The following is a 25,784-nucleotide window of genomic DNA, read 5'->3' on the forward strand; positions in this document are numbered from 1 at the left end:
ACATCACACATATTCTTGAAAATGCATTTGTTTTTTCAGGACTGGATGTGTAGCCCCTTATTTGGAATACTAGTTCATTAATTCTAGTTCAACATCTAGCTGCTTGAAGAATTACAATGCTTCTGGAATTTGTTGACAACTTCAATTACATGGTAATATATCTTAAAAACACTTCTTGAAAGCACTAAAGTACAATACTTATTACACTACCAAAACTTTAGGCGGAAGTTTAATTTGGGAAAAAAAAAAAAGATTAAAGAGTGGTTTTTCCACTTAAATATTTTACTAAGCCTCAAAGTAATTTTGTTTCAAGAGTAAGTCACTAACACTTGTGTCCAGAAGTTGAAGAATAAGACATGTCTTTTAATCAGTTTATTCTACTTGGTATCATGCACACAAATATTTGTCATTCCCCTTTTAAGAGTGTCAGCGCTATGTTCTTTGCTGGTATTAACATCATTCTCTGAGAACAGAAGCATAAAGCACATTCCACAGAAGTCATTCCCAGCCCTTTTAATAGACTTTCGAGACTAAGGAAGCAAACCTGTGGGGTAAGTTCCCTTGCTGATTTCACTGTTGCTTGAATGCCCTCCACAGTAGTTTTATTTGCAGTTCCAACTGCAGCTGCTTTTTCTGCTGTAGCTCCCAGTCTAGCAGCATGGTTTTCAAAGTTTGCTGCTCTTTCATCAAACACCTAGTTGTCAGAAGAGAAAAACCATTAAAAGAGCCTAACTTTCCTAATGGAATACACAATTTCTTCAAAGCATCAAATATCAGGGACACTTTCATAACATCCAAACTCCATTCATCTCCTGACAGAATGCAAGAGGACACAAAAGCTTTGAAGCTGTTTTATTTTTTTGAATCTTTACATTACTGGACTTTCTTCTTTACTAACTCATTTGGGCAACAAAGGATACTACCACACTTTATAGCTTTGAGGTATTAAGTACACTAATTCCTGATGACTACTGTTGTAACGAATACTGTATTAAAGCTATTTTAGCTCATACATTAATCTTTAAACCCATAATCCAAAAGGAAATATATTTGGAAGATAAATATGTGTTTTTACCCTAAAAAAATAAAGCTTCATATTTGAAAAAATTCCCTCCTTCCATAGTCCTTAATTATTCAAGACACAGAATACTTTGACAAAAAGCTCTCCTGTCATAAAGCTAAATTCCCCAAGGCCTTGGGAATCATTTTGATCATGTTCAAATCAATTAGTCAAACAGAGCTGCCAGACACAGAGTTTTAGATAATTCATATGCAGCCAGTTGGTTTGAGGTACAGGAAACTATCTAGCAAGAGAATAGGTTAAATCTGTTAATCAACCTTGGCATGAATTTGACTATTTTAATCAGCTTATATAATGTTGAGATATACAATCCACTAACTAGTGTGTCAGTGATTTTTGCACAAGAATTTTTAGCATGCTGAAGGCAATGTGGTAAGAACAGAGTGAGAAATCTTTGCCATTTATTGAAGTCCAGGGCAACACAGTTTCCAGGGATATACAGCACAATGTGCAATATCCTAGAGTCCAGAGAGATTTGCATGGCAATCATTACGCTGTCAGGATTAATAAGCATGTATCACAAGCTTAAGAAAAAAATATCAATTTGTTTTTCAAAATACTGATTAATTTTTCAAAATACCAATTACCGTAAAATTAAACAATAACTGAAGCTTCACATAGGAAAAAGACCACCTGGGTATACTTGCCTCATCTCTATTGGGAGCATCAGAGGGAGCAGTGGCTGCTACTGCTAACAATTTAATAGGAGTTGTGGTGTCACTAAAAACATCAGAAACCTCTTGGGTCATTGCCTCTTGCATCCGTGTTTTAAGATCCTTAAAAAAAGGAAAATTGTAAGCATATGATACAGGAATATTAAGTTTGTAGGGATTCAAATCCCATAAAACCTCTTTTGGGAAAAAAAAAGCAATCCCATTACAATGGCAGCTATTAAGGTAAAACGATCTTAAAAGCATGATCAATGAACCACCTTTTAAATAATTTGAAATACGAGAAGCTTACATACCGCTCCTTGAAGCGGCATCAGAAGCTATGGACAGCACAATTTGAGACCTTGCCCCTCAAATTTGCAATACTAGCATACTTTTTTTTTTTTAAATGAGACTTTGATTTTTCTTATAAATTGTTCATTTGGAATTAATCCCTACGGCATGATATCAAGGCCTTCATAAAAAGTCTGCTTTAAGCATCTTGGCTAAAACAACAGGATTTTGCTGCACTTTTATTTCTGTTGATGCCTCCCGCACACAAGCACTTCATCAGAGGAGCATTCAGCATATCATGTGTTTCACTGCACAAGAGCAGATTTTTACCTTTAGTGAATCCTGAAGCTGAGCAGCAATTGCCCTGGCCTGAGGAGATTCTCCCTCCCCTCTTGCTGCAAGGTCAGCTAGCTGAGCAGCTAGTTGGTCTACACGGTCACATTTGGCAAGCAAGTCTTGACGATAAGGTCCCATCATGACATTGGCTAGACGACGACCTTCTGCAACCAGACCACGAATTGCTGCCTGGCCTACAGTAGAAGATGTCATGTTGCATTAACATACAGTGGAACAAAAAATTGAAAGCGTAGATCAGATGCACCATGAAGTAAGTGACGCTTCAGAATTCTTGGGCTTTTAAGAACACCCTTATGTAGTGGAAAGTATCTTGTGCAGTTTATCATTGAGTAATTGCAATTCAAACCCATAGAGGAATTCAGCTCTCACCAGTTTCTTTTTGCTTATTACAGCAACTCTGGCTACAGGCACATCCTTTTTAACTAGAGTGGTCTGACAAAAGTTAAACATTACAGCTGTCAGGAACTCCTATGTAACTAATCTGTTGACTCCAATAGAAAGCACTTGCAAATTCCAAGTACTGCAATTCATCTCCACATCATTACAAGTCATTAGAAGATGAGCAATAAGAGGGGGGCCAAGTAGAAAACAAATGAAAAAGCAGAATACCCTCTCCCAGGATTCCAGAAATCATGGGTAAGAAGTGTCAAGTGTCCAGGATGGGGAGGGGGGGAACACCTTACAAAGCCTCCACAGTGTGTTGAAAGTTTTTCTGTAAAAAAATTTATTTTTAGCGTGGGTGATTTCCTTCATTCGCTTACAGAAGCTTCCTGTTCTTTCACAAAAATATGCTCCCCTGTTCTTTCAATAACACAATAGTAGTACTCTTTTAAAAGAGGTCATCGTATATTAAGTCCTTTAAAGACCTACTGAAGAATCATTTTAAGCCAACACTAACACACAAGTAATCCAAGTTCATGATCAAGCTCAAAATTACTTGGAAGGAAGTTGTCACATGACCTGACTATCCAAGAATCACTCAGCACTGCCACCATCATTTTAGAAAGCTTATTAGTGTAGCTAAGTTTGCTGCTGTTGGAATGTTCCAGGATGTTTTTTAATTGTTGTTTTGCATAAGTGCAGCCAAGCAAGTATACTTCACATACCAGTTTAGTATTTCAAAACATCTTGCCTAGTTTGTACCTGCCAATTACAATTACTTTAGCCATTACTTAACTAGGATAATTCATAATATGACTGCATGTAAATATTTGTAGCAGCTAACACTACTGAAGCAGCTCATGTGTTTATAAAATAAAATACACTTTCTGCCTTGTTACTTCAAAATTCAGTTCATGTTGAAGCACAACCCTGGGATAACTGCAAACACAAAGTTATTTCTCACATGGTGGATACTGCAGAGAACACTAAAGTATTTTCACATTATTGTAGCACTGAAAATATTAGGCCAATTTCTACCAGAAGTGCTGTCCAGACTGAAGAGAGCACATACCCGATTTATAGTCTTAATACTCCTTTCCTACAAGCAACCTGCCAAGTGCCTATGCAAGTGAAAGACATTTAAATTTTAAAAAATTGTACAATGACTTCAAGCTACAGAATTTTTTTATTAAACTAGAAACATTAGTTACAGGACATGCAACACCTTGCATCTCTACACACATTTTTGTCATCTGTATTGCTCCATCAATTGATTAAATTCTGTAGTATATAGCCTGTGTTGAGAAGCTTCAGTTCCTTCAGCAAGCTTTGAGTATGTATACAGGCCTCATGATTAACTATGCACATACAGGCTTCAAGTGGGATTTAAGTTACCTTTGTTTCTTTTCAAGTTACTTTTGTTTCTTTTCAACTAAAAATAATAAAAATTAAGTTTAGGGTTTGTGCTTTTTTGAGCCAACTGCCTCACAGGTTATTGTGTTCAAGAGAAACATCACGATTAGGAAGTTTTGGCAGTGGCTGAAAACCATCTACTGCCTACCTACCATCTACTGCAAAAGACCTACCTACTGCCGCCTTAGTCATCTCATCCTGTGCACAATTTGCTCATCAGAAAATGTCAAAACATGGAACTCCGCTATTCTGTTTAAAATATTGCATATAAATTTGCACTTTGGAAGTGTCCAAGCTATCAACATCACTAAATCTTTAATTCAAGGAATGGTTATACACACAACAGAAGTTATCTTGACACACAGGGAAAGGTGTGAGAAAGAAATTAAAGGTTTGCAGTTATACTGCTTCTTATAAGGCATGTTTCCATTCATCATTATCAGTTGCACTGCTCAGACTTAACTGCTATGGAAAAAACTACTGAATTCAGTTTTCAAGCTTCATCCACCTACTTGCAATAGCTTCAGAAGAAGTTAAACAAGAAATTCAGAAATGGTTTACAATAATCTCTCAGTAGAGCAAGGCCTGAACTATAATTATATGCTCGTCGATAGCATGCTTGGATTCTCAGATCACCTTTCTCTCTGATTAAGTAGCATTCTCCTTAGGTAACCCAGAAATCATACAAGAAATTATATTTTTAGGTCAGATTTATGAATGTTTTTCTCCTCTCTGAAGGACTCAATTTGCTGGAGTAGATATAAATTCAAATTCAAGATACTATATTGGCATGATAATAAGAGCAAGGAGTAGTCTAAAGTTTGTCTACTCTACAGCACACGTTCTCCTATCCTTCATCAAAGCTGTTCTTTCAAGAAGACAAAGAGAATCATGGGCCAGCTTGATTCAATAATATCACAGCCAGGACTTGGCTCTAAACCTCCAGCCACAAACTGCAGGTCTCCACATCAGTGAAGAGATTTCACACAAGCTCAGCATCTCGGGAGCAGTAGTTTCAGTCATAAAAATTACTAACGAGTTTAACCATAAAACTCTGGGGGGAAGAGCACACAGAAACACTCACCTACTCCCCGATCAGCAACTGTAGGATTGTCTATCCACCTTTGAGCTTGCTCAATCTTGCCTTCCAAATGGACAGCTGCTTTAACTGGCCTAGTGTTTGCTACAGCCCTGTTTGTTTTGGACTGCAAATTCTGAAGTGATGTCGCTATTTGCTTAGCCAACGCACGGGCCTCAGGAGAGTCACCTTTTCCACTAAGTATTAAAAAAAAAAGTATAGTCATACAAAGATCATTTACAGCTAGTCCCAAATTCAGCAGGAAGACACAACAAAAGATACTTCATCTTTTTAAATAAGGTTAAATTTGACACTGGAGTCTCAGAGCAAATAGTGCAGATCTGTCACCCATAAATCCCCACCTCACACTTCTCTGCTGTGGTACCTGGATATTATGTTATGTTCAACACAGCACTGAGGTTGGGGAAGGCATGGTACTGTCATTGATAATACTGATGTATGACTTTTATCTCCCATACGCATGGCTGTTTTATGAGCAACCACAATAATGCCACACAGATTACAAGCAGAAAAGTAAGCAGCAACAGACCCAAGGCTATATATAAACTTGAAAAAAGGTAGCACATTAAGATCTGCTGTAGATAAGTCTCAAGAAAAACTTGATTAAAGTGTCTAATGAAGAGAGAAATGTATTTGTCTCCATATTGCAACTAGCCATTGATGAAGATCACAGTTTATACAATAACTTCCTCCACTTCCATTCTCAAGCACCCTCTTCACAAAACTGATATAGAAATATAATTTCTGAAAGTCTTATTTTTTATACAGTTTGCAGTTACAGCTTAGAACACTGACACTGGCTGAAGGGTAGACATTCTACCTTGCCATTTAATAAACAGCTTAGCAAAAAACAGTGATGACATTTGTCTTTATAAACAAACTTGAATTTCACATTATCTCATTCCTTTGAAGTGTTTTGACAGTTCACTTTTGGCTTCAGTTTGCCTGTCAAATATTCCATAGCAGCAGCAAAATTATTTTCTAGGTAATACAACCCTAGTTTGTTTTGGGTTGGGGGGGGGGTTTGTTTATTTTGTTTTGGGGGTTTTTGAGGAAGATAGTACAAGTTGGACTTTGGGATAGAAATCATTAGACTGACACATTAAAAAGAATACCATATTTTATAAATTAAATTTTTGTAAAGGATGTTAAAAATTTAGCGCCCCCCACACCGGAACTGAGCAATTCCTCGCATTCAATTTTTACTAAATGCAGGATTGAAACTCAGAAGTATAAGATGCCAATTCCCAGTTCTTGGAGGAAAATATATTCCCCAATTAATCATCAATATTCTGATTTTGCTCAGTACTTTGAACTGCAAATGGAAGTCATTCAAATAAATTAATGATGATAAAACTAGTACATACTGTCGTCGCAGATCTGACAGCTTAGCTGTCAAAGCAGAGATCTCCCCCAAGGAACGAAGGATATCATCTCTTTCTTTAGGCTCCTCACATAATTCTGCAACTTTCCTTGCTTCAGCCATAATCCCCCGAATATGTTCTTCTCCTTCACTGCCCCCATTAGGATCTGCAAGCCAATTCTTAATAGAAAAGTTGTGTATGAGTCAAGATAAACAGTAATACTATTTCTACAGAGATTTTTAAACAGAAAGAAATACCAATACAGCTTTCAATCTGTATTTAACAGAAAATACTTTTCAAAAGCAATTTCTGTTTATTAGATACCATGAAGTTGTTCTATTGTGTAGCAGATTTTCTGTTTTGAAAAAGATATTGAACTAGATGAAATCTACCCAAAGATTTTACATTCTCCCCCCAACATTTGCCAACAGTATTTTCAGAAGTAAAATTTAACTAGTGGCTTTAGAGACTCATCATCTGACTTTCAAAAAAAAAAAGAAAACAGATGCTCTTGTGCACAGTGTGGCACTCTTTACAGAGCTCTTCCTAAAAAGTCTCATTATTATTTCATTCAAAAAATATACATAATATTAATGTATATTTATCCATATATATAATTCTATACACACACATTTAGATAAGGTATATATAGAATGTTCATTATTTGATGACCATCATCATCACTAATAGGCTGACCACTGAGGAAGATTAAAAGTTACAAAAATAAAAGATCAACTAAAAGTAGTTTCATGAACACTGTTTTGCTTTTGTCATGAATACGAAGTTCTAACTGAACTCCACTCCCAAAACAGAGCCCAAGGAAAGGCTCTGTTTTTACGCAGAGGGGTAAAAAGGCTCTGGTTTTACCCAGAGATAGATCCGTGCAGTCTGAAACTCCCCTACTCTTTTCTTTAGTAAGATCAGTTTATGTCCAGATTTAGGGTGTTCCTTCATTCTAATTTCATACTTGAAATGTTTAGCAATACTAAGAAAATTATTTTAAAAGTGTCATAAGCTACAGCAAAACTCACAGCACCCTGTAAATTACTGAATTTAAGATTTTTCTTTGTAAAAGCAAGTATCCCCCATATGTTCTTTCTAATGAATAACTGTGTTGTGTTTGGAAACAACTACAATAGTTCAGTATAACAAGCTCTAACAGCAGTAACGTAATCATGTTCTAAGTATTTATTATACCATTAGTGGTACCTGAGCAGCATCAATCTTCTTGGCAATTGCCTGCTTAGAGTTTGTCATAGCCTCCAATTTGCGAGCTGCATTCTCCACTTTTGCAGTGAGCAAATCCAGACCTTGTGACACCTGCTGTGCTTTCTGCATAGCCATGGGTGTAGCACCCTGTCCTCTGCCCAAGACAAAAAAGAGCATCACAGATTCAGCTCAGGATTAAACAAAGCTCTTTTCTAATGAAGAGGCAACAAAAACTGTTTATGAGCATTCCCAACAATTATTGCAAGAGATACAGTATTTAATCAGATATTTTTTTCCCCTCACCCTGGAAAAGCAAAAATAACTGAGGAGGAACACCACAACAAGAAAAGTTTAAAACTAAGAGCATATTTTCCCCTTTCCAGAATTTAACATTTAGCATGCTCAGTAGAACAAACATTTTTTTAAGTGTCACAAAGTAAGGCTATTTGAGGATACAGAGTTCCATTAAAGTACCCAGGGCAAGGCCTGTTATCTCCTCATTTACAGATTGCTGCAGGTCAGTCAGAACCTGCAGGAGTTATGTCTCACCATACAGACTTGCTGTCTTCACTTAGGTAAGTGAAAATAAGATGTCTTAGTTGCCTCAATCATGTCAACAAAGTAGATTAAAGGTTATGGGCTATTGGTAAGACTCTTCAAAGTGGTGAAAAGGGTGCTAGTAATACAAATTTACAGGGCTGTAGAAAATTTGCAGCACTACCACTGTTTGTTCAAATGCTGAGGAGTTAAAAGTTGGATAGAAGGATTACTTCAAATACATATGCCTGAGAACATTAGTTTTGCATAAGACATCTCACACTCCATTTCAAAATAATCTGACTACTGGAAAGCTTTTTGAGCATGCTAACTTTATCAAACTACTCACTTTAAAAAGACCATAGTAAGTGGAAGGATGACAAGCATGCTACTGAGATGCTGAGGTGTATTTACACAGTCAAGCCAGAGTCTCAAGTTATGTTTCTTTTTACCTTATTTCTCACAGGCTGAGTTGAAGTTATTTACGTATTAAACCAACATCTAAATGAACCGTTTGTTAGTAAATCTTAGTCCTGTCTCTTCCTCTACCTCACCTCCAAAAATTTCACACAATACAAAGCTGACAGCAGCCGCTGCTTTACAAGAAGAGTAAGAGTTTAGCCTAATTTCTAACACTGAAAAAACCATTACAAAGAAGCTCTTGCATTCTTTCAGGTCAATCAGCTGGAAATCCCAATGAAGATAAACTAAAACCAGCTTCTCATCCACTACCACCATTATAGCTAATATGCATCACTTTAATGACAATATAACAATTTCTGAATTTTGGCCTTTTTAGCCTTCATATTGCAAAGTAGCAACTCTTCAGGGAAATAAGTTATAGAACTATTCCAAGCTCGTGTACGTATCATTGCAACACTTCAGAGCATAGCAGTCTATGGATTTAAAGTGATGGCAGGTACTTTGTTCTTAAGGTAACACAAAACACAGTTCTCCAATTAATTTGAATTTGCTCACTTCCTGCACTTCACTAGGGCCTTAAGTCAGAAGAGGCACTTATTTTACCTAAAAGTTTTTTGTTGGTTTTGTTTGGGTTTTTTTGACATAAACTCCTAATTTGCATTGCTTTTTCTGACAATTTGAAAGACACATTAACATTTAGGAGAAAATTTTATACCATGAAACCATTACCTGTATCCCTAATGGATCACTATGAATAGCTTTCTAGGGTTTCTGGGTGTGGTATTTTTGGGGGGTGGGGAAGAGTGTTACAATAAAATAAAGAAACCAATGTTAAAGCACTCTAGCTTAACAATTTACTACATTGATAAGAAGCTGAAAAATTCCTTATACTCCAAGAAAACTGGGTTATAGTGTTTAAACTACATGGAACAGGTATTTCTTAGTGCATCATCTTTATGCCTTCACAAAGGAATATCATACTTCCTACTTTCTGGCAAAAGAACAAAAGGCCATAGTATCTAACATCAAAAAAATACAGTAAATTTAAAGAGACTCATCTGCTACCTAAAACCAAAACCCCTTAAATTCAAAAGGCCAATTTCTAATGAGAAGGCAGAAAACTGATAAAGGGCTCTCGTTAAATAAAACTAAGCAAGAAATGCACATGAAGTTCAGCAGAATTTAATCAGTGACTGAAACGTCAACAACTACTGCTTGTGGTCTAGCATCCCAATAAACACCTAAAAACTAGAATATTCATGTATCTTATAGTCCATTGGGGTATATCCTCTTAGGAGAACAGACTTAAACAGTACAGTTTAAAATTTCATTTCTGCCTAATTTGGAGGAAGGTTATGTGTTTGACATTAAACAAACTCTGAATTATCTACTTGAGCAGTTTTGCTCATCATGTTAAATAATTAAGGTTTCACATATTAAAACATACTATTCTTATCAGAAGAGACTGAAGTAAAACAGGCAAAATACAGCCACTGGCCTGCTCTCTGACAGGTTAGGAAATGACACAACTGCAAGTCAGAAAATCTGGTTTAATACTACTGGAAAACTGACCATTAGAAGTAACAGATTTACCTAGCTCGGAGATCAGCCAGTTGATCAGTCATCTGGCCCAGCGTTTTGCATGTTCCCAGAATCTCTCTGCGTTCTTTGCCTGCACACAGTTCTCCTGCTTTTCCAGCTTCGTCAAGGATCTGCCTTATTGCTTGCTCACCAGCATCCCCTAAGATGCAATCAGTTAGTAAAACAAACAAGACATTCCTTGGCATGTATGAGTAAACTGCTAGTCTCATCATGTCCCACCACATTAACTGCATTAGGTTCAGCATGAAAATACATTTATCAAAAACTATGAGATATACACCAACTGTGATAATTATAATGGGACAGAATTTCTGAAACAATATAGCATAACCTTAATGTGCATCACATGCCGTGTATTTCAAGTCATTTAATCGTTCTGTTATCGTAGCTTAATTTCTATAAATACTTCATTATAGAATCTGTAATTTAGGCTGAGAAGGGAAAGAGCAACATGGCAAGATTCATGTAGCCTTAACTTACACCAGTTGCAAATCTGACTTGATTTTGGCTAAGAAGATGCAAGAACAAGATTCCTTTTATTTGCAACCCACCCTAATCCCATAAGTAACACACCCAGTAAAATCTGATTTGCAGCAAGATCTACAATTATCTTTGCATTTATCCTTAGATACTGAATTTTTAATAGTTTGTGTCATTAATTGTCATTCTCAATGACAGAAGGCTCTGAAAATAACTTTGAGGTTTCTGGAATTGAGTGTGGCAAAAGGAATGAGGTCAGAAGTAGTGTAAGCAGCAGCTCCACAAATAACAACAATTCACTTCAACTTTTACAACTCTATTATTTTGGCTTCAATTTCAGAGAAAGTCTTTCAGATAAGGTCTTTCAAAGTCCAAATGAAACAGGCTTCAATCTGGTTTTATTTGCTTTAAAGATGCATAACAAAGGCAAAATCTTTATATAAGTAAAGGTGACTGCAGTTACAGTATTTACAGCAGATTTTCATATTAAAAGTTTTATGTCAAGTGTGAAAGAGAAATGCTAAAAGAGATTTTTAGGCAAATCTAACGTTACACGAATTTGAAAATACAAGAGGAGGGATTTTAATTGTTAGCAACCACTGCAGTTAAATACTGTTCAATGCAATTTACGGGTTTTTGTTTTTACTAGTGGAATGCAAAGGAAAACCATGCATGTTACACAGAGTATATTATTTAGACAACTGAAAACAAGCAAAGCTGTCCAGGTCATAAGACACAACTTGTTAAATCTCTAGTATGTAAAGAAAGGAATAAATACAGGCTCCTTCAGAATGATTCCCTATGTATGGGTTATAAATGCTTAAAGGCAATTTTTTCTTAAACAGAATTATTCAGACCTTTAAAAATCAAAATACTTTGTGCTGTTCTTTTTTTTTTAAATATTACCTGGTGGTGCATTTGGATCTCTCAGCCAACCTTTTGCTTGATTCATCTTTGAATCTATTAAGGCTAAAGCTCTTTTCATGGCTTCAGTGTCCTTTACAAAACAGAAACCACCAAAATGATTCTCAAAAAAAAAAATAAAAAAAAAAAATCAAAGCACAAATAGTCAACACAGCCAAAGCAGACAGAAGTTCTATAAAGCAGAGTCTACTTACAGAAACACACCCATATAAGCAGCTCAAACCCCATTTTCAAACGAGCAGATCATAATCACTCTTTTCCAATTAAGACAAACATTTTCATTTCACTCAAAATGCAGAAAATATACATGCAATTTTAGTGATTTTTCCACTCTTTATTTACTAGTGGTTTAATTTTTGAAGTCAGAACTCTAATAAGCACACATCTTGGAGTTAGTTCCATTTTTTTTTTCCTTAATGTACATCAGGGCACATAGGAAAGTTGTAACAACGAGATTAGAGTAAACTTTTCAAAAATGGAAATTGGCCAGTGAATTTTACTACTCACTCCAGTGTAAGAGGCTGCACATCTGCATTTTTCACCTGCTCTGCTGCTTAAAGTCAAACAGCTGCTGTTTACAGAAAAATAGACTGCCAACTAATTCCTGGAATTCTCAAATATGGAGTTAAATGGCTTAGGAGACAAACACATGTATTCACATGTGGTTATTTTGAACTCAGAACTCCTCTGCCAGGAGCATCAGAGAAGGTCCTTATTTGACTTTTATGCTGCTATTATCCAACACTTCTTTGACTAGAGGAGATAAACCCATCCAGTTCTCATTTCTCTGCATGCTCTGTTAATTGTTCACGTGTCATCTCTCCACTAGAGGCCAGAAGTTTTCTATCTTACACAAATGGAAAGCCAGTGAAAAGAGTAACAAGTACCTTAAGTAGAAAGTTGGGAAAAAGCCAAAATAGCTTTTTACCACACATGTCATGGAAATAATTTGAAATGCACCTAACATCCCATGACTAGTATACAGGTGATGAAAAGAAGCCTGGCCCTAGCGTTATTAACTGAATTGGACTGTCCATATCCAACACTTATGAAGAGGAGCTTACTAGCATCAATGATCAGTATCTGGTACGGCATGCAATACCCCGACAACACTAAAAAGCTGCCACATTTTTGTGGAGTAGTTTATTCTGCATGCTTAGTGTCAAAGACACTTCACTAAATATTTTGGCATTTTTTTCCAGGCATGTTGGTCTGTCAGCTATTCATAAGGTGCTATAAAATTCAGCAACCAACTTTCTAAAAGGTCATGCAACAGTCTGCAGGATATTTTTAAGGGCCCTTGAATCACGGCCTGAGAGGGCACACCAAAAGCAGAGTCATTTTCACCTGGATGATTCATTCTCAAATCTAGAAACTGGGTATCAGAGCTTAGGTCAGGACCTGTTTAAAAAAAACCCAACTTCAAAAGGGTAGGATATGCAGCTAGGGGTGGAAGGTAGGCACATTCTTTTAAAAGTCATCTTCTCTATAGGTTGAGAATTGTGCATTTAATATATAAGAGAGAAGGAAATAATCACTTAAGTATTCAAATGTATATAAAAACCTTACTAGCTATGAAGGTAGGTGTTAGTTTTCTGTTGTTTTATATATTGGCTGAAGCTCCTTTAGTTTGGAATGAATGGTCTACTGCAGGCCTGTCTACCCAGAAATAATTTGAAACAAAGAACTAAATTTTTAAAAAGGCAACAGATGTTGCTTAGTGTGTTGATGAGTTGATAGGTGTGGGATGGCTGAGAAAAGGAGAGTGTTGGGAAAACTGTCTTTGCCCCTCCCTTTTTACTAACACAGGCTTTTGTGTTGTCTCAGCTGCCTGCAGAGTTGCAGTTTCAGCAAAATTATATAGAAGCCTCCGAATCTAAAGTCTTATATCAGGGGACAAAAATCAAGGGTATTTTATCTTTTACACTCATGATTTTGTAATTACTAGTGCTACCCAAGCAATAACAGGATCCATCTGTCCTATCATATGAAGGCTATAGAAATGAATTGCTCTGCAGTGTAAGTCTTGCTATCCTCTGTGGCTCTGCACTCATGTTTGCAAAATAGTGTCCCCTTTTCCTATTTAAAAAAAATCTGGTAAAATCCTAGTGTAGCAGTCGAAGTGTTCAAGGACAACTGCTCTTAAGCACAGATTTCCCATCTTCACAGCTCACGCTGCCACAGCAAGGAATGTCTCTCAGCTTTAGCCTCATAAGGAGTTTTCATTGCAATGAGACAAGTAATTTTTAAATAGGAAATTAGAACACATCCTTAACTAGGTTTGTTGGTACTGCACTTTTGTTTCTGCCACAGCTGTGTCTGGTGTCAGATACTTGGCAAGTGACAAAGGTGTAGCAATCCTGAAATGTCTAGACTTATCCACCAATTCAGGCCATTAAGCAGGAAGACAAAAGTAGAAATAGTCAATTTAAACAAAACAATGCAACTTGCTCAAGGTCTTACTGCTTCAAAGTGTCTTGATATTCCTGATTTCTGGAGCAGTTTAAATGCCTTATTCCTTCCTAAACAGCTAAGTACGTTTAAAGTTTTACTCTTTGGGACTTGTAGCAGAATACCAGTTGCAATCAGGAAAAGAAAAAATCCGACAGCTATCTTGCAAAAAAGTTTCATATAGAGTAGTTTTATCAGCAAAAAAGGATTCTTTCCCTCCTCTCCCCACAGTTCCCCTGTCAGCAAAAGGAATTTCATTAACAAAAGCAGCACTATTACCTTTTCAGAAGAGATAAACAAGTTAATCAAGTTAAACAACTAAGGCAACATTGTCTGAAGGGAAAAAAGACTAAGTTGGCTTTTTACAAATCAGTTCCTAAAGCAAATGAGCACTTCAAGATACCTTTTATGCATCACTTCTGCCACTACCAAGAATTTTGAGATTATTCATGGAGCAGGTGGTATTGGCACTGCTTTGAAAAGGAGCAAAATAAATCCTACACAATTCCTTGTTGAATATAAAACACAACCTCTGACTCAATAACGTGGTCTAGTCTAGCAATATCTGCATTTCATTACCAAAGAAGGCAATGTTGAAGGAAATAGGCAAAGCGAGCCTTCTGGCAGAATAGATAGCTTAGTCACCATCCAGGGTTCAATCCTGCACGACACTAGATACTTCTCAGCTTCCCACAACTTTTAACTCCCTCCATTGCTATAGAAATAGAAGATGTTTGAATTGAGTATTACTTCAAGTTTATTTAAAAGTAAACACTAAGAATATACAAGAGAAAGCTAAACTCTTTGTAAAATGAAAAGATCAAGGGAAAAAAGGTACAAAGCTATGAATGGAAGAAATAAATACAGATTCCCCCCCCCCCCCCAAGATTTTGTCAGAGATTATTATTTGCTCAGTATTTCAGTTCTAAATCAGTATACTATTTAAAAAAAAATCCAGTGTTGGTGCAAGCAGAGATTACTGCAATCCAGTAACAGTAACATGCATTTCAGAGTCTAGAAAGACCAACAACATAGTTTACAAAAAAGCCTGCAACTCTGGCTCCATATACTTGCTTATTCTCCACTATCTCTAGGTAGATCTTGTGATACTTCAATGTATAAACAATTCAAGATAGAATAATAAAAATAAATTTAACTCCAACATCAATAATAGCATGTACTACACAGGTAAAAATTCAAGGCTGTGCATCCCTAAACACACCTTACTTTGCTCCAGAAAAGCATGGGGAAAATCTGTTTCCCTTGACCACCAGGCACAAAATGCATGCAACAGTAATCTCAAGTGGAATTACAGAACTCCTCCATCTCTGTCCCAGAAAAATAATAAGTCAACCATTAGATATACATGCAAATACAGGAAAAGGTCTGTAATGGGTGGCCATTAGTAAATTAGTGCCTGCTTCTTCACCTGACTACATTTTTCAACTCAAATTCTTTGTCATAACTTTGGTTAATGCCCAGTGCTACAGTTCCAAATTGTCAGCATACCTTAATTCAAAAACAAAATACAATGAAAAAGAAGATCTCAGCTCAGAACAGAATGATACTTTGATTATACTAGTCCACAAAACATATTTATGCATTACACATAATGACAATATTTTCTATTTGGATATACTGCTAATACATCAACTATTTTCTTAATAAAATCTTTTGTTGATCTGCCTTGCTAGCAAGAGGAGTAACTTGCAACAGTCTTTTTTTCTTTACCAGAAAAATTTTCAAATTTGTCATGTAAAGTAAAACTGTATTTGTCTTTTGTAAAATACAGGAGTGCTTAAATCCAAAAATAAAACTGAATTGAAAAAATGCACATACAAAACTGAAGTTTTAGGCCAAGACCTGAAGAACACAAACCATTTGAACTTAAGGAAGGCTGCTGGTAAAACACTACAGAATCAACAAAGTTCCTGACTTAATAAAGTTTTCTGGGCATGCAGAAAGCTTGTTCCTACATGACCAGATCCTTTATTTGCAGCTACAGAAACTAGTAACATAAGTTAACACAAAAGCATTCAGCAAGAATGTGCTTGGACTAACCTTGGGCTAACTCTAATCAGACTCAGTCTTAATGCAGTTCAGCTTGCAGTTACCATTCTCTTAGTGACAGCCAATTCTACAGACAGCTAGACAGAGCTATTAAGATCCTTTTAAAACTTCCGTGTGTATATTTGTAAGTATGGTGTCACAGCTGGCACAGAAGTAAAAAGTTGCACAGCACACAGTCTGCACACAGCACAAAACCCCACATACATGCTTTTTTGGTTTTAGTACAAGGTAGAGGTGTAGGGTGTGGAAGAAAGCTTACCTTCTAAAAGTGAGAAAAGGGTAAGAAACAGGAGAACAAAAACAAAGATGCACAAAGTAGTCATAATAAGGAAGTGATAGTGACAAAATAGATCAAAAGGCAAACTAAGGGTCAAGTGCCAAACAATATAGGCCAAAGTGATTTTAATGCCTATATTACATCAATGTTAGATTTTCCAAAAGACTTAATTTGTTAATACGTCTGGCTTCAGGTCTCAATATTTTCTTTGAATATATTTACAGTTACTTGTTGCTCACAGCACTAACCCTTAAAAAAAAAACCCTTCAGCAATTTACTTCAAGGTACTCCAAAAAATTGGCAGGAATTTCAGTTATGCAGCTACATTTATTTGTAAGACCACAACAACACTTTTACAATTCTGCCTGTCAGATCTGCTTTATGGTCTTCTAGACACTTCAGTATCTTCAGTGGGTATCACTTAAGAGCACCACTTAACTCCAGGTAAGCAGTTGCAGTCACCACACAGCTTAACACGGAGTTGTAAGGAACCAACACCATCCATATGCCAGCTTCACAGACATACTTATCCAAAAAGGCTGTTCAGTCTAACATATATTTCTTTGAGACAAGGCAGACACTTGAAATTTACTCCCACATCCAGACTAAAAATGGGGCAGGGGAAAAGGGGAAGGTGTTCAAGGAGGGATCCTCAAAAATTGACTCAAATTTCTCAACTTCAGGCCTTTTGCGCAAGGAGTATGACAGCAGCTTATCTTTTCTAGTAGCATCTAGAAGAATCATCTTGGGTAATCTCACTTATGAATGCCTAGCTACAAAACCAGTTTAATGTATAGAACGATAACTTTTAGACCTAACTTTCTTCTGTCAAATGTGATTATGTACGGTAGCTATATACTGGGGGGGGGGGGGGGGGGCAGGGAGTATTTCTCCGGGAGGAATATGCTATATTCCAGAATTTCCTAATCATGCCAAAACTAAATCGTGAACAAATCTAAGTCTTCTGTTTGACCACTCAGGTGCAGTAAACTACTGAGCCACCTTCAAATGCCACTCTCCTTTAACTTAGCTTATGGAGAGAAAGCTAATTTTGAAAGATACGTTAATACAATCATCTCTGAAGATGTTCTTCGACCTTGAAGAGATTATACAATGTGATTACATAGTGTTACAAAACTGATGCACAAATACATATTTCAACAGTCTCAAAAACAAGTTCATAAGTGTATAACGCAGTAGATAAAAATTAGACTTCTATATGCAAATGTACATGTGAAATGTACCTTGCTCGCCCAGGCATCTTCATCCCAGGAAGTGAGTTGTAATACACGAATTATTTCATTTATCTCAGCACTCATTTTCTCTACTGTGAAATTGCGATTTTTCAAGGCCTCTTCTATTCCCTGGCTTTTAGAATTTTTCGTGGTTACGAAAATCTTCATAGCTGTGAAAATACCATAGATTAGAAAAAGGTACATGCAAGATACAATCAATGCTCAAGGTGACCTCCTACTGCATTTATACAAAGGTAGTACATTTTCTTTTGCATGGACCATTTTATCTCAAAGAGACTAGTTTTAATTCAAGAACCACAGTTATTTGCAATGAGTACAGAAGCAATGTCCAGGCTGTTATTTTTAATAAACATAATACTTGGGAACTCCAGTTCAAGATAGACAGCAATTCAGATATTAAATATTAAAGCTGAAAATACCTGAAATAAGTACTGGCAATAGCTCCTTCACGGTATTCATGGAGTTTACCAGCATAACCCTATGTTCCTGATGAGTTAATTCCTGTTGTCTCTCATCAATCATTTTGGCCATCTTTGTCATTCCTAAAGATTAAAGTAATTGAATATAGTCATAAATAAATGTAGTATTAAGTCTAATTTGCAACAGTTGAGCTTTCTAAACAAGAACAAAGTGTAATGAGTTATGACAACTATATTGAAGTTTAAAAGTTGATTTTTATATTAGCAGCTGTTACTTAAAACACATTCCAGATGCTTCAGAGAAACCACTGATTCAAAGCCTAGCCATTATGCAAAGTAGAATGGACTCCTCAAAATTCTTGATTTAAAAGGCCAGTAATAAAATAGGAAAATACCTGAAATGACTGCTTTAGGACATGAAGTCACTTAATGAACTCTGGAAGCTAATTTACAGAATATATTTCCTTTTCTGTTAAGTCTTGATCAAAGCCTTACACGTGAACAGCAGAAAAAGCAAACATCAGGGTTTTGTTTGTTTGCCTTGAGTTTCTAAGAGAGTTCAAGAATTGTATCTATTTATACTTCAGTTCTGCTAGAAATATTTCAGTGCTCTAGAAGTGTGGAAAGAATTAAATTTATTCTAGAGCAAATCTATTTTAATAGCTAAGACTCAGGAGGTTTACCACATAGCACATGTGGAAACTTCAGACAGCTTCATAAAAATTTAAGCTGATTTAAATTGGTGCTGTTGTGGTTCTACTCTCTCTCTCCTACAGAGGAAAAACCTGGAAGAAAGCTGTATAATCTTTGGCTGAATTACTTTTCTGCTGGTTAGCATCTTGGGCATCTTAATATAACAAAAAGGTTAAATGAGCTTTAATGACATCACTGGAAAGTAGTAGAATACCCACACCAACAGCACAGAAGGGGAAGTTGCGCAGAACCACCTTTCCTTTCAAATGAAAAAAGCCTAAATAGGTAATCATGTTCTCCTCTACTTCCAACATAAAACCTATAAGCACTTTGTTGATTTTATGTGTATTTCTGTTATTTATATAGTGCTCGCATTAACAGTTAAGTTCAGATGCCCACTGATATAGCTGAAGGGAACAAGGACTACAGGCATAAAAAGTTTTGTGGGCATGGGCTGTACGTGTTGAGCAGCATTTAGCTCAGGCAAAGACAGTGCTTCCAGAGCATGCCAAAAGCACAAGATTAGCTATTTATTCAGAACAGCATGAGTTTAGAAAAGATTATTTGCAATAAAGGTACAAGACTACATCTTATTCTAAGAAACTAAGACACTTACTCAACACCTATTAACTTTATCATACACACATAACAGCAAATTATGTCTGTGAGGTTCAATGAAAAGTCCCAAATGCTTGTGACTGAGCCAAATAAAGTAAACTGAAGTTTGGGGAAACTTCCATTTGAAAGACATAGAAGACAATGACCACAGAGAAACTGAAATTGTATATACCAAGTCAAAGAACAAGTTTCACAGAAAGAGAAGACTGCCCTTTTTGCTTCATCTTTTCCTGTTCAAAAATGAGGCAAATTATTTAGTTGAAGGTAACTTCTCACAGGACACAAAAGAGTTTAAAGAATACTATACCTTCATATGGAACTTAAAGTTTTTCACATCTAGAAACAGGGTAAAGTATACACATTAAATAAAAACAGGATAATCTACAAACATGCTCTGTGACATGACAACTGCTAGTCATTTCATTTATCAGCTAGTTATTATTACACTACATATGTATTCTTATTTATATATAAAGTACTAACTAGATTCCTGCTCTGTTTATATAAGCATTCTTCTGTTCAGTGTAACTTTAATTCTAACATCTTCCTACACTACCACAACATCTAGATTTTATAGAATGCTTTTGTTAAATACCTAAACTACTTTATGCTTGCTGAAACTAAAGCATTTGTAGTAGATGACAGAGGTTAATGGCAGGTTTCCTCTATAGCAACACAGTGCTTCACTTACCAACCACTTCCACCAGTGAAAGTGCGAGTTAACACAGTGAAGTAACAAGTAGTGAAGGAGCATCAAATAATGAACAAAAAGAATTTCTGTAACAGCTGGGCTTTTGTATATACTGCAAGACAGCTATTTCTGCAACCTCATTAAGATGCTAATATATGACATGTAGCTTATACTACCCCAAGAAATTCCTACTAGGCCTAACCATCTCAATTAGTGCAGACATTTTACCAGCTTAATGGACTTTATAGCTGTGAGTGCTTAATTACACAGCTTTTTCAATTTTTTTGTTTTACCATTACTAATGAATGCTTACTTTCCTCATATAATATTCTGTAGGAAAAGTCCAGTACATATCATCTGTGTAGTACATATCATTTACCAAAATCTTGACTCTTCTACATTCTTAAGGGAATGTGAATCAGAAAATAGTCATCATTCACCCTCTAGTTTAAAACTTTCCAACAGACACTTTCAAAGCAACTGCTTTATCATTGTCCAAACACTCGAAACAGGCAATGAAGGTGTGGGGGGAAGAAAAGGCAATGGAAAACACTATACTCAGTATGTTTATGATAAGCTGTAGCAAATCAAACCTGGCCCTAGATTCTTTGTGTACGTCACCAAATCCTCCATAGTCTCTACTACTTCCGCCACAGTCAGATATTCCAATATTCCTTTGCAGACACGGATGATTTTACGGACCTAAAAAAGGAACATTCCATCATTTATTAGATGAAGCTAAGTTACATTTGAATTAGAAATGCAAGCCTATTATTAGAACAGAATAGGTATAGCATCTGCCAACATGACATACAGGCAATCACAAAGGTCTGGGATACTAATTAAGTTACCCATAATGCCATTACTCGAGTGCTATATTGACAGAGACAATATTTAATCAGCATTCCACTACACAAATGCAAAATCCTACTTCTAGTCTTTTCTCTTCATATGATAAATGAAGAATAACATTGAGAGAATAGGTTATAAGGAAGTGCATTTAATAATGCTGGAATGCTTGAAGTTTTTCATTGTAATTTCATCAATAAATTTTTTTTAACTTATTAAATCACAAAGCAAAACTACATAGAAAGCAGACTCCAAGCTTTCAGAGGAAATATTATTCACCACACAGCTTTACATATGGATAAAGCATTATCCAGCATTCCAGCGGGAAAGGTAGATCCAACATCTTAAACTTTCCAGAAAAATCTGTGAAGGCTGTACTTTATTTACCTCCGGACATCTGCCTCAGCTTAACTTTTTCAGTTCATACTTGATTCCAAAACAGAGTTCTCTGTCAGTTAATCTTCTAACCTCCTGAACCACATTATTTCTGACAAGACCACATACAATTCTAATTGAAGAATGAGTTAATTAACATTTCATTCACACCAACCACATGCAGTGCTCAGTCCCTAGAACAGATTATAGTTTCCTCTAAAACTTATTTCAGTTTTGTCCCAATATTAGTTTATCTTGAAACATAGTAGGATAGAGACATGCCAGCTTTTGTATTTGTGAAAAGTCAATCATTCCACACTAATATTTTTGTTTTGGTTAACATGCAGTTGTCAGATTAGTTCAATGAAGCATTAACTCCACAGAAGTCAACTCATTCCCTAAACACTGGAAGCATGGAGATTAAAAGCTCTTAACTTCCTTGCAATTCTGTCCTATAACACTTCATATTATCTATTAAAAACCACTTAAAATAATGAGTAATCACAAGTGCCAGTGAGAAATGCCATAGCATTCTCCTCATTTCAGAGGAACATGCTAAGAGTACCATAAGCTGATTAAATGAGAGACAAGGATGGCATGTTAGACTACTTGAAACAGCAGGAAGAGTAATACAATTTCATAGATTAACAGATTGTTGCACGGGTAAAATTTAGAATTAACATCAGCAGTTCTAACAGCATGAGCTTCATTTCCTCATAGTAGCATGATATTTGCTATTTAGAAATGAGCATGACTCCACATTCCCAGAAAGAGGATCACAAGAGTAAGAAAGATTTGTAACAAAGAAACATTTTCAAATATGACACTCAAAACCTCCTTTTTAAGTTTCTTTGCAACTCTGGCTTTTTTGTCCATCTGAGTATGGACAAACAGCACCTCTGAGCCACTTTTTGGCTTGTGCAGCAGCCAAAACGTAGCAACTGTTATATCTATCAGAAACATCTTCTGGCTGACCAGCCAGCCAGTCCAAATTCATATTACCTCCCATGCCCCAAGGCTAATTAAATTGCCACAGCTAATGAGTCAGACAGACATGTTAGGAGTGGCCTAGGGCTTTTCAGTGAAGGTATACACAGAATATAATTATCAGTAATGGATATGGTGAAGGGAATACAGAAAAGTGTCAGCAAGATGTAAGACAGGGTTGATGGGGTCTGGCCTTTTTGAGAAATAATCACAGGCAACACCTAAACATGTCATACAAAGATGCTCTTAAAACAAAGCAACAAGCCTAAGCTCCTTCTGACAGAAAGGAATGCAAAATATGCTTCCAATCAAGCTAAAACGATCAAAACCACATTCATCTACTCAATAGTTTAGATTAGCTAATGCAGTTCAGTGAATATTTGAATTAATAATACTATTGTGCAGATACCTATGTCAGTCATGTTGTGTTTCCTACCTCTGCTTCATCAAATGTCAGAAGTAAGTCTGACGTTCCAGAAAGGATGCCTCTTGATCCATCAATTAGATAATCACGAGCTGGTACTGAATAAGGATCTGCTTGCAGCATCTGGGCTGCCCGAACAAGTTTGGTGCAGGCATTCTCCACTCTATGGAAGGTCATCAGACAAAACTTGCTGATTAGTTTCTGTCTATATGACAACAGACTTGAAAAAATGCTGGATTTGTTTTTACCTTTACTACTTAAAGCACTGCAAACTGATCATTCTACACCTTTATATTTTAAAAAGATAGAGTATTTATTTTAACAAGAAAGTAACCAGCAACTGTACAACACAGTTTTTCAGAAGTCATGCAGTCTTCCAGTGCAGGGAATGTTCGAAGTATCCCATGTACAGCAGTCAATACAGTGTCATTAAGATGAGCTCCCAACACGGTGAAGCATCCTTCATTCTTAATGACAAGGGCAGAGGACAAAACAATTATTCTTTTAGGACTTCACAATCAAGGTAATTGCTAAAATTTATCAGGCTTGTATTTGCATCGTCATTCAAGAAGCAATTGCTATTAATAAATATTAAATGATAGCTACGCATTAAGACAAAAGAACATAGTATTAAGAAAAATCAAGACACTGTGCCCTCATCTTTGAAGCTGTAGTCCAGCTCTTCAGAGCGTTAACACTCATGACAGAAATAGCATTTTAAATAGCCACAAGATTTAGTGATAAGGTATGACTTTCAAATGCAGCTTGCAATTCCAGACTTAAAAACAGAAAAGAGGTTTTGTAAGATATTACAGTAGGTAATAACAGTAACACAAGATACTACAATAAGCGAATGAGCTCTGAAAATAGGTTCCATCAAGCCATTTAACACAATTTTAAAACATCAAGAACCGGAACATTTTAAAGCTTTCAGTTTTGATCGCTTGATGTAGTTACTTCGTGACAGCTTAGAGAAATACAAAATTCAGACTTAACTTCCATGTTAGCTATGCTACTCACAACTGCAGTTGTTGACTACACTGACTGTGACTTTCCTCCATTCTCTCCCATTTCTTTGACAGAAATGTAAGTGTAGTCTAATACATAGTCTCTATGCATGTTAGTGCCACGTGCTCATTCAAGTTACACAAGACTGCAAGAAATATTAAACCCTTTTATTACAGCAATACTATCTCTTTATCGCAACTTTTTTATGCTTCTCATATAGCCCATTTTCTACTGACCTGATCATACTTTCAGTTAAGTACTATTGGAAAGTTACACTGTTATCCCATTGTCTCCCCTACATCCCTTGTTAACAGAAATGGCAGAACTTAATGGTTACATCTATATTTCACTATACTAGAAATAAGATACTTATTACAGGAAAACACACTTTTTTCAGAAAGTAAAGTTTTCACCTAATGGCTCCCTTAGAGTAGATTGAATTGAGCCAGCTGACCTTACAACCTGCTCTTTAGTGAGACATCTGCTCAGCACATCAGGTGGTGGTAACTCATAACTGAGTAAGAAAATACAGGAGGACTTCAAGGCAGAAAGTGCGAATGGTCTGCTCATTACTATGCAACGTACTTAGTTGTATTATCAAAGTCAACTGACTTCACTAAATTAGATTCCTGTGCTTGCTTCTCAAATTTATTCTTTTCAACTCTTCCAAGAAAGGGATTAAACAAATCACCTATTCAGCCAGCTCAGAGCTATAGGCTCAGAAATACTTAATTTCCTACAGTTCAATTTCATGGTCATCTGTTTAATACTAATAATTATCTCAAGGCTAGCTTTTTCATTTGTAAAGAAATTAATTATCCTAAATGTGTATTACCCCAGAAGTCACCATAATTAACAAAAATTAAGTTTCTAAAGATTAAAAACTGTAAAAGAAAATTTTGTAGAGTTGAACCTCTGAAAGGTAAACTTTCCTTTTGTATAATGTCTATTTTGTATAAACTTCTCAATGCTTTTGAAAGACTTAAGGAATGTGCGCTACGTACAAAAAAGCAGAGTGGTGTTTAAGAACCAGACACCCTTCATCCCCTGCAAACATACATGCTAAGAAACAAAGATTAGAGTTTTGGGAAAAAAGTAATTCCATTACTTTACATTAAAAAAAAAAAACCACACTAAAAATATTCACTGAAATGAACTGCTTGTTCTATGACAAAAATCAAAACACATTCAAAAGTTTTGAATAGAAGTTCATTGCTATGGTGAATTTTCCAATCCCCGTATTATATCGCAACCTAAAAAAACCCCAGCTTTATAAAAAAATGTGTATTTATTTTTGAGGCATGATTACAATAAAGCTATGTTAACACCAGCCAAATTCTTTGTGGAGAAGACACAGGTCATGATATTTCCAACCATACTACTTTAGGTAGTCAATCAGCTTCATTCCTGTTAGCGTGTTCCTTACGAAATGTGAGGAAAACAGTTTAGCTTATGCTAAACTACGATTTTAGTTTTTAGGTTTTAGGATTGACCTCTGTTTTTCCCAGAGATGCCTGCCCAAAAATGCCAGACAATGCCTTTGATGCTTGAGCAATGCTTGTTTCAATTTCTAATCACTTAAATCACAGTGAGTTTGCTCACTACAGTTTAGATTACTTGCAGTTCTAGAAATATAAATTGAAAAGCAAATATTTTACATTAATATTAATTTGTTAATACAGTTACTAGCAATGCAGGTCCAGCTTGGCTACCAAAATAATGTTAATGTAGAATAGCATTACTGCTTGATTTATTTAATGAGTTTGCATGTGCAAGTTAAACACAGACAAATTTTTATTCTCTGTATAAATGAATCAGGTGTTAACCTACTCTTTGACTACAGATTACAGTT

The 25,784-nt window shown here is 36.0% G+C and overlaps 1 protein-coding gene across 4 annotated transcripts in view; it reads right to left on the bottom strand.

Moving 5' to 3' along the window:
- Positions 1-25,784, bottom strand: part of VCL (vinculin) — a 65,528-nt gene that overhangs the window by 12,788 nt on the left and 26,956 nt on the right. For 2 of the 4 annotated variants that reach the window (XM_069796294.1, XM_069796293.1), the window contains exons 3-14: positions 22,937-23,087; positions 20,883-20,991; positions 18,288-18,410; positions 17,857-18,017; positions 11,797-11,887; positions 10,402-10,549; positions 7,849-8,002; positions 6,643-6,818; positions 5,261-5,451; positions 2,356-2,555; positions 1,729-1,857; positions 545-694 (exon numbers count right to left, since the gene is read on the bottom strand). In XM_069796294.1, the coding sequence (XP_069652395.1) occupies positions 545-694; positions 1,729-1,857; positions 2,356-2,555; positions 5,261-5,451; positions 6,643-6,818; positions 7,849-8,002; positions 10,402-10,549; positions 11,797-11,887; positions 17,857-18,017; positions 18,288-18,410; positions 20,883-20,991; positions 22,937-23,087 (1,783 nt within the window). Of the gene's footprint in view, positions 1-544; positions 695-1,728; positions 1,858-2,355; positions 2,556-5,260; positions 5,452-6,642; positions 6,819-7,848; positions 8,003-10,401; positions 10,550-11,796; positions 11,918-17,856; positions 18,018-18,287; positions 18,411-20,882; positions 20,992-22,936; positions 23,088-25,784 lie in introns of all 4 variants that reach the window. The other 2 variants (XM_069796292.1, XM_069796291.1) reach the window with 2 other exon arrangements.

The sequence above is a fragment of the Haliaeetus albicilla genome, chromosome 11, assembly GCF_947461875.1.
Source record: "Haliaeetus albicilla chromosome 11, bHalAlb1.1, whole genome shotgun sequence".
Taxonomy (NCBI): Eukaryota; Metazoa; Chordata; class Aves; order Accipitriformes; family Accipitridae; genus Haliaeetus; species Haliaeetus albicilla.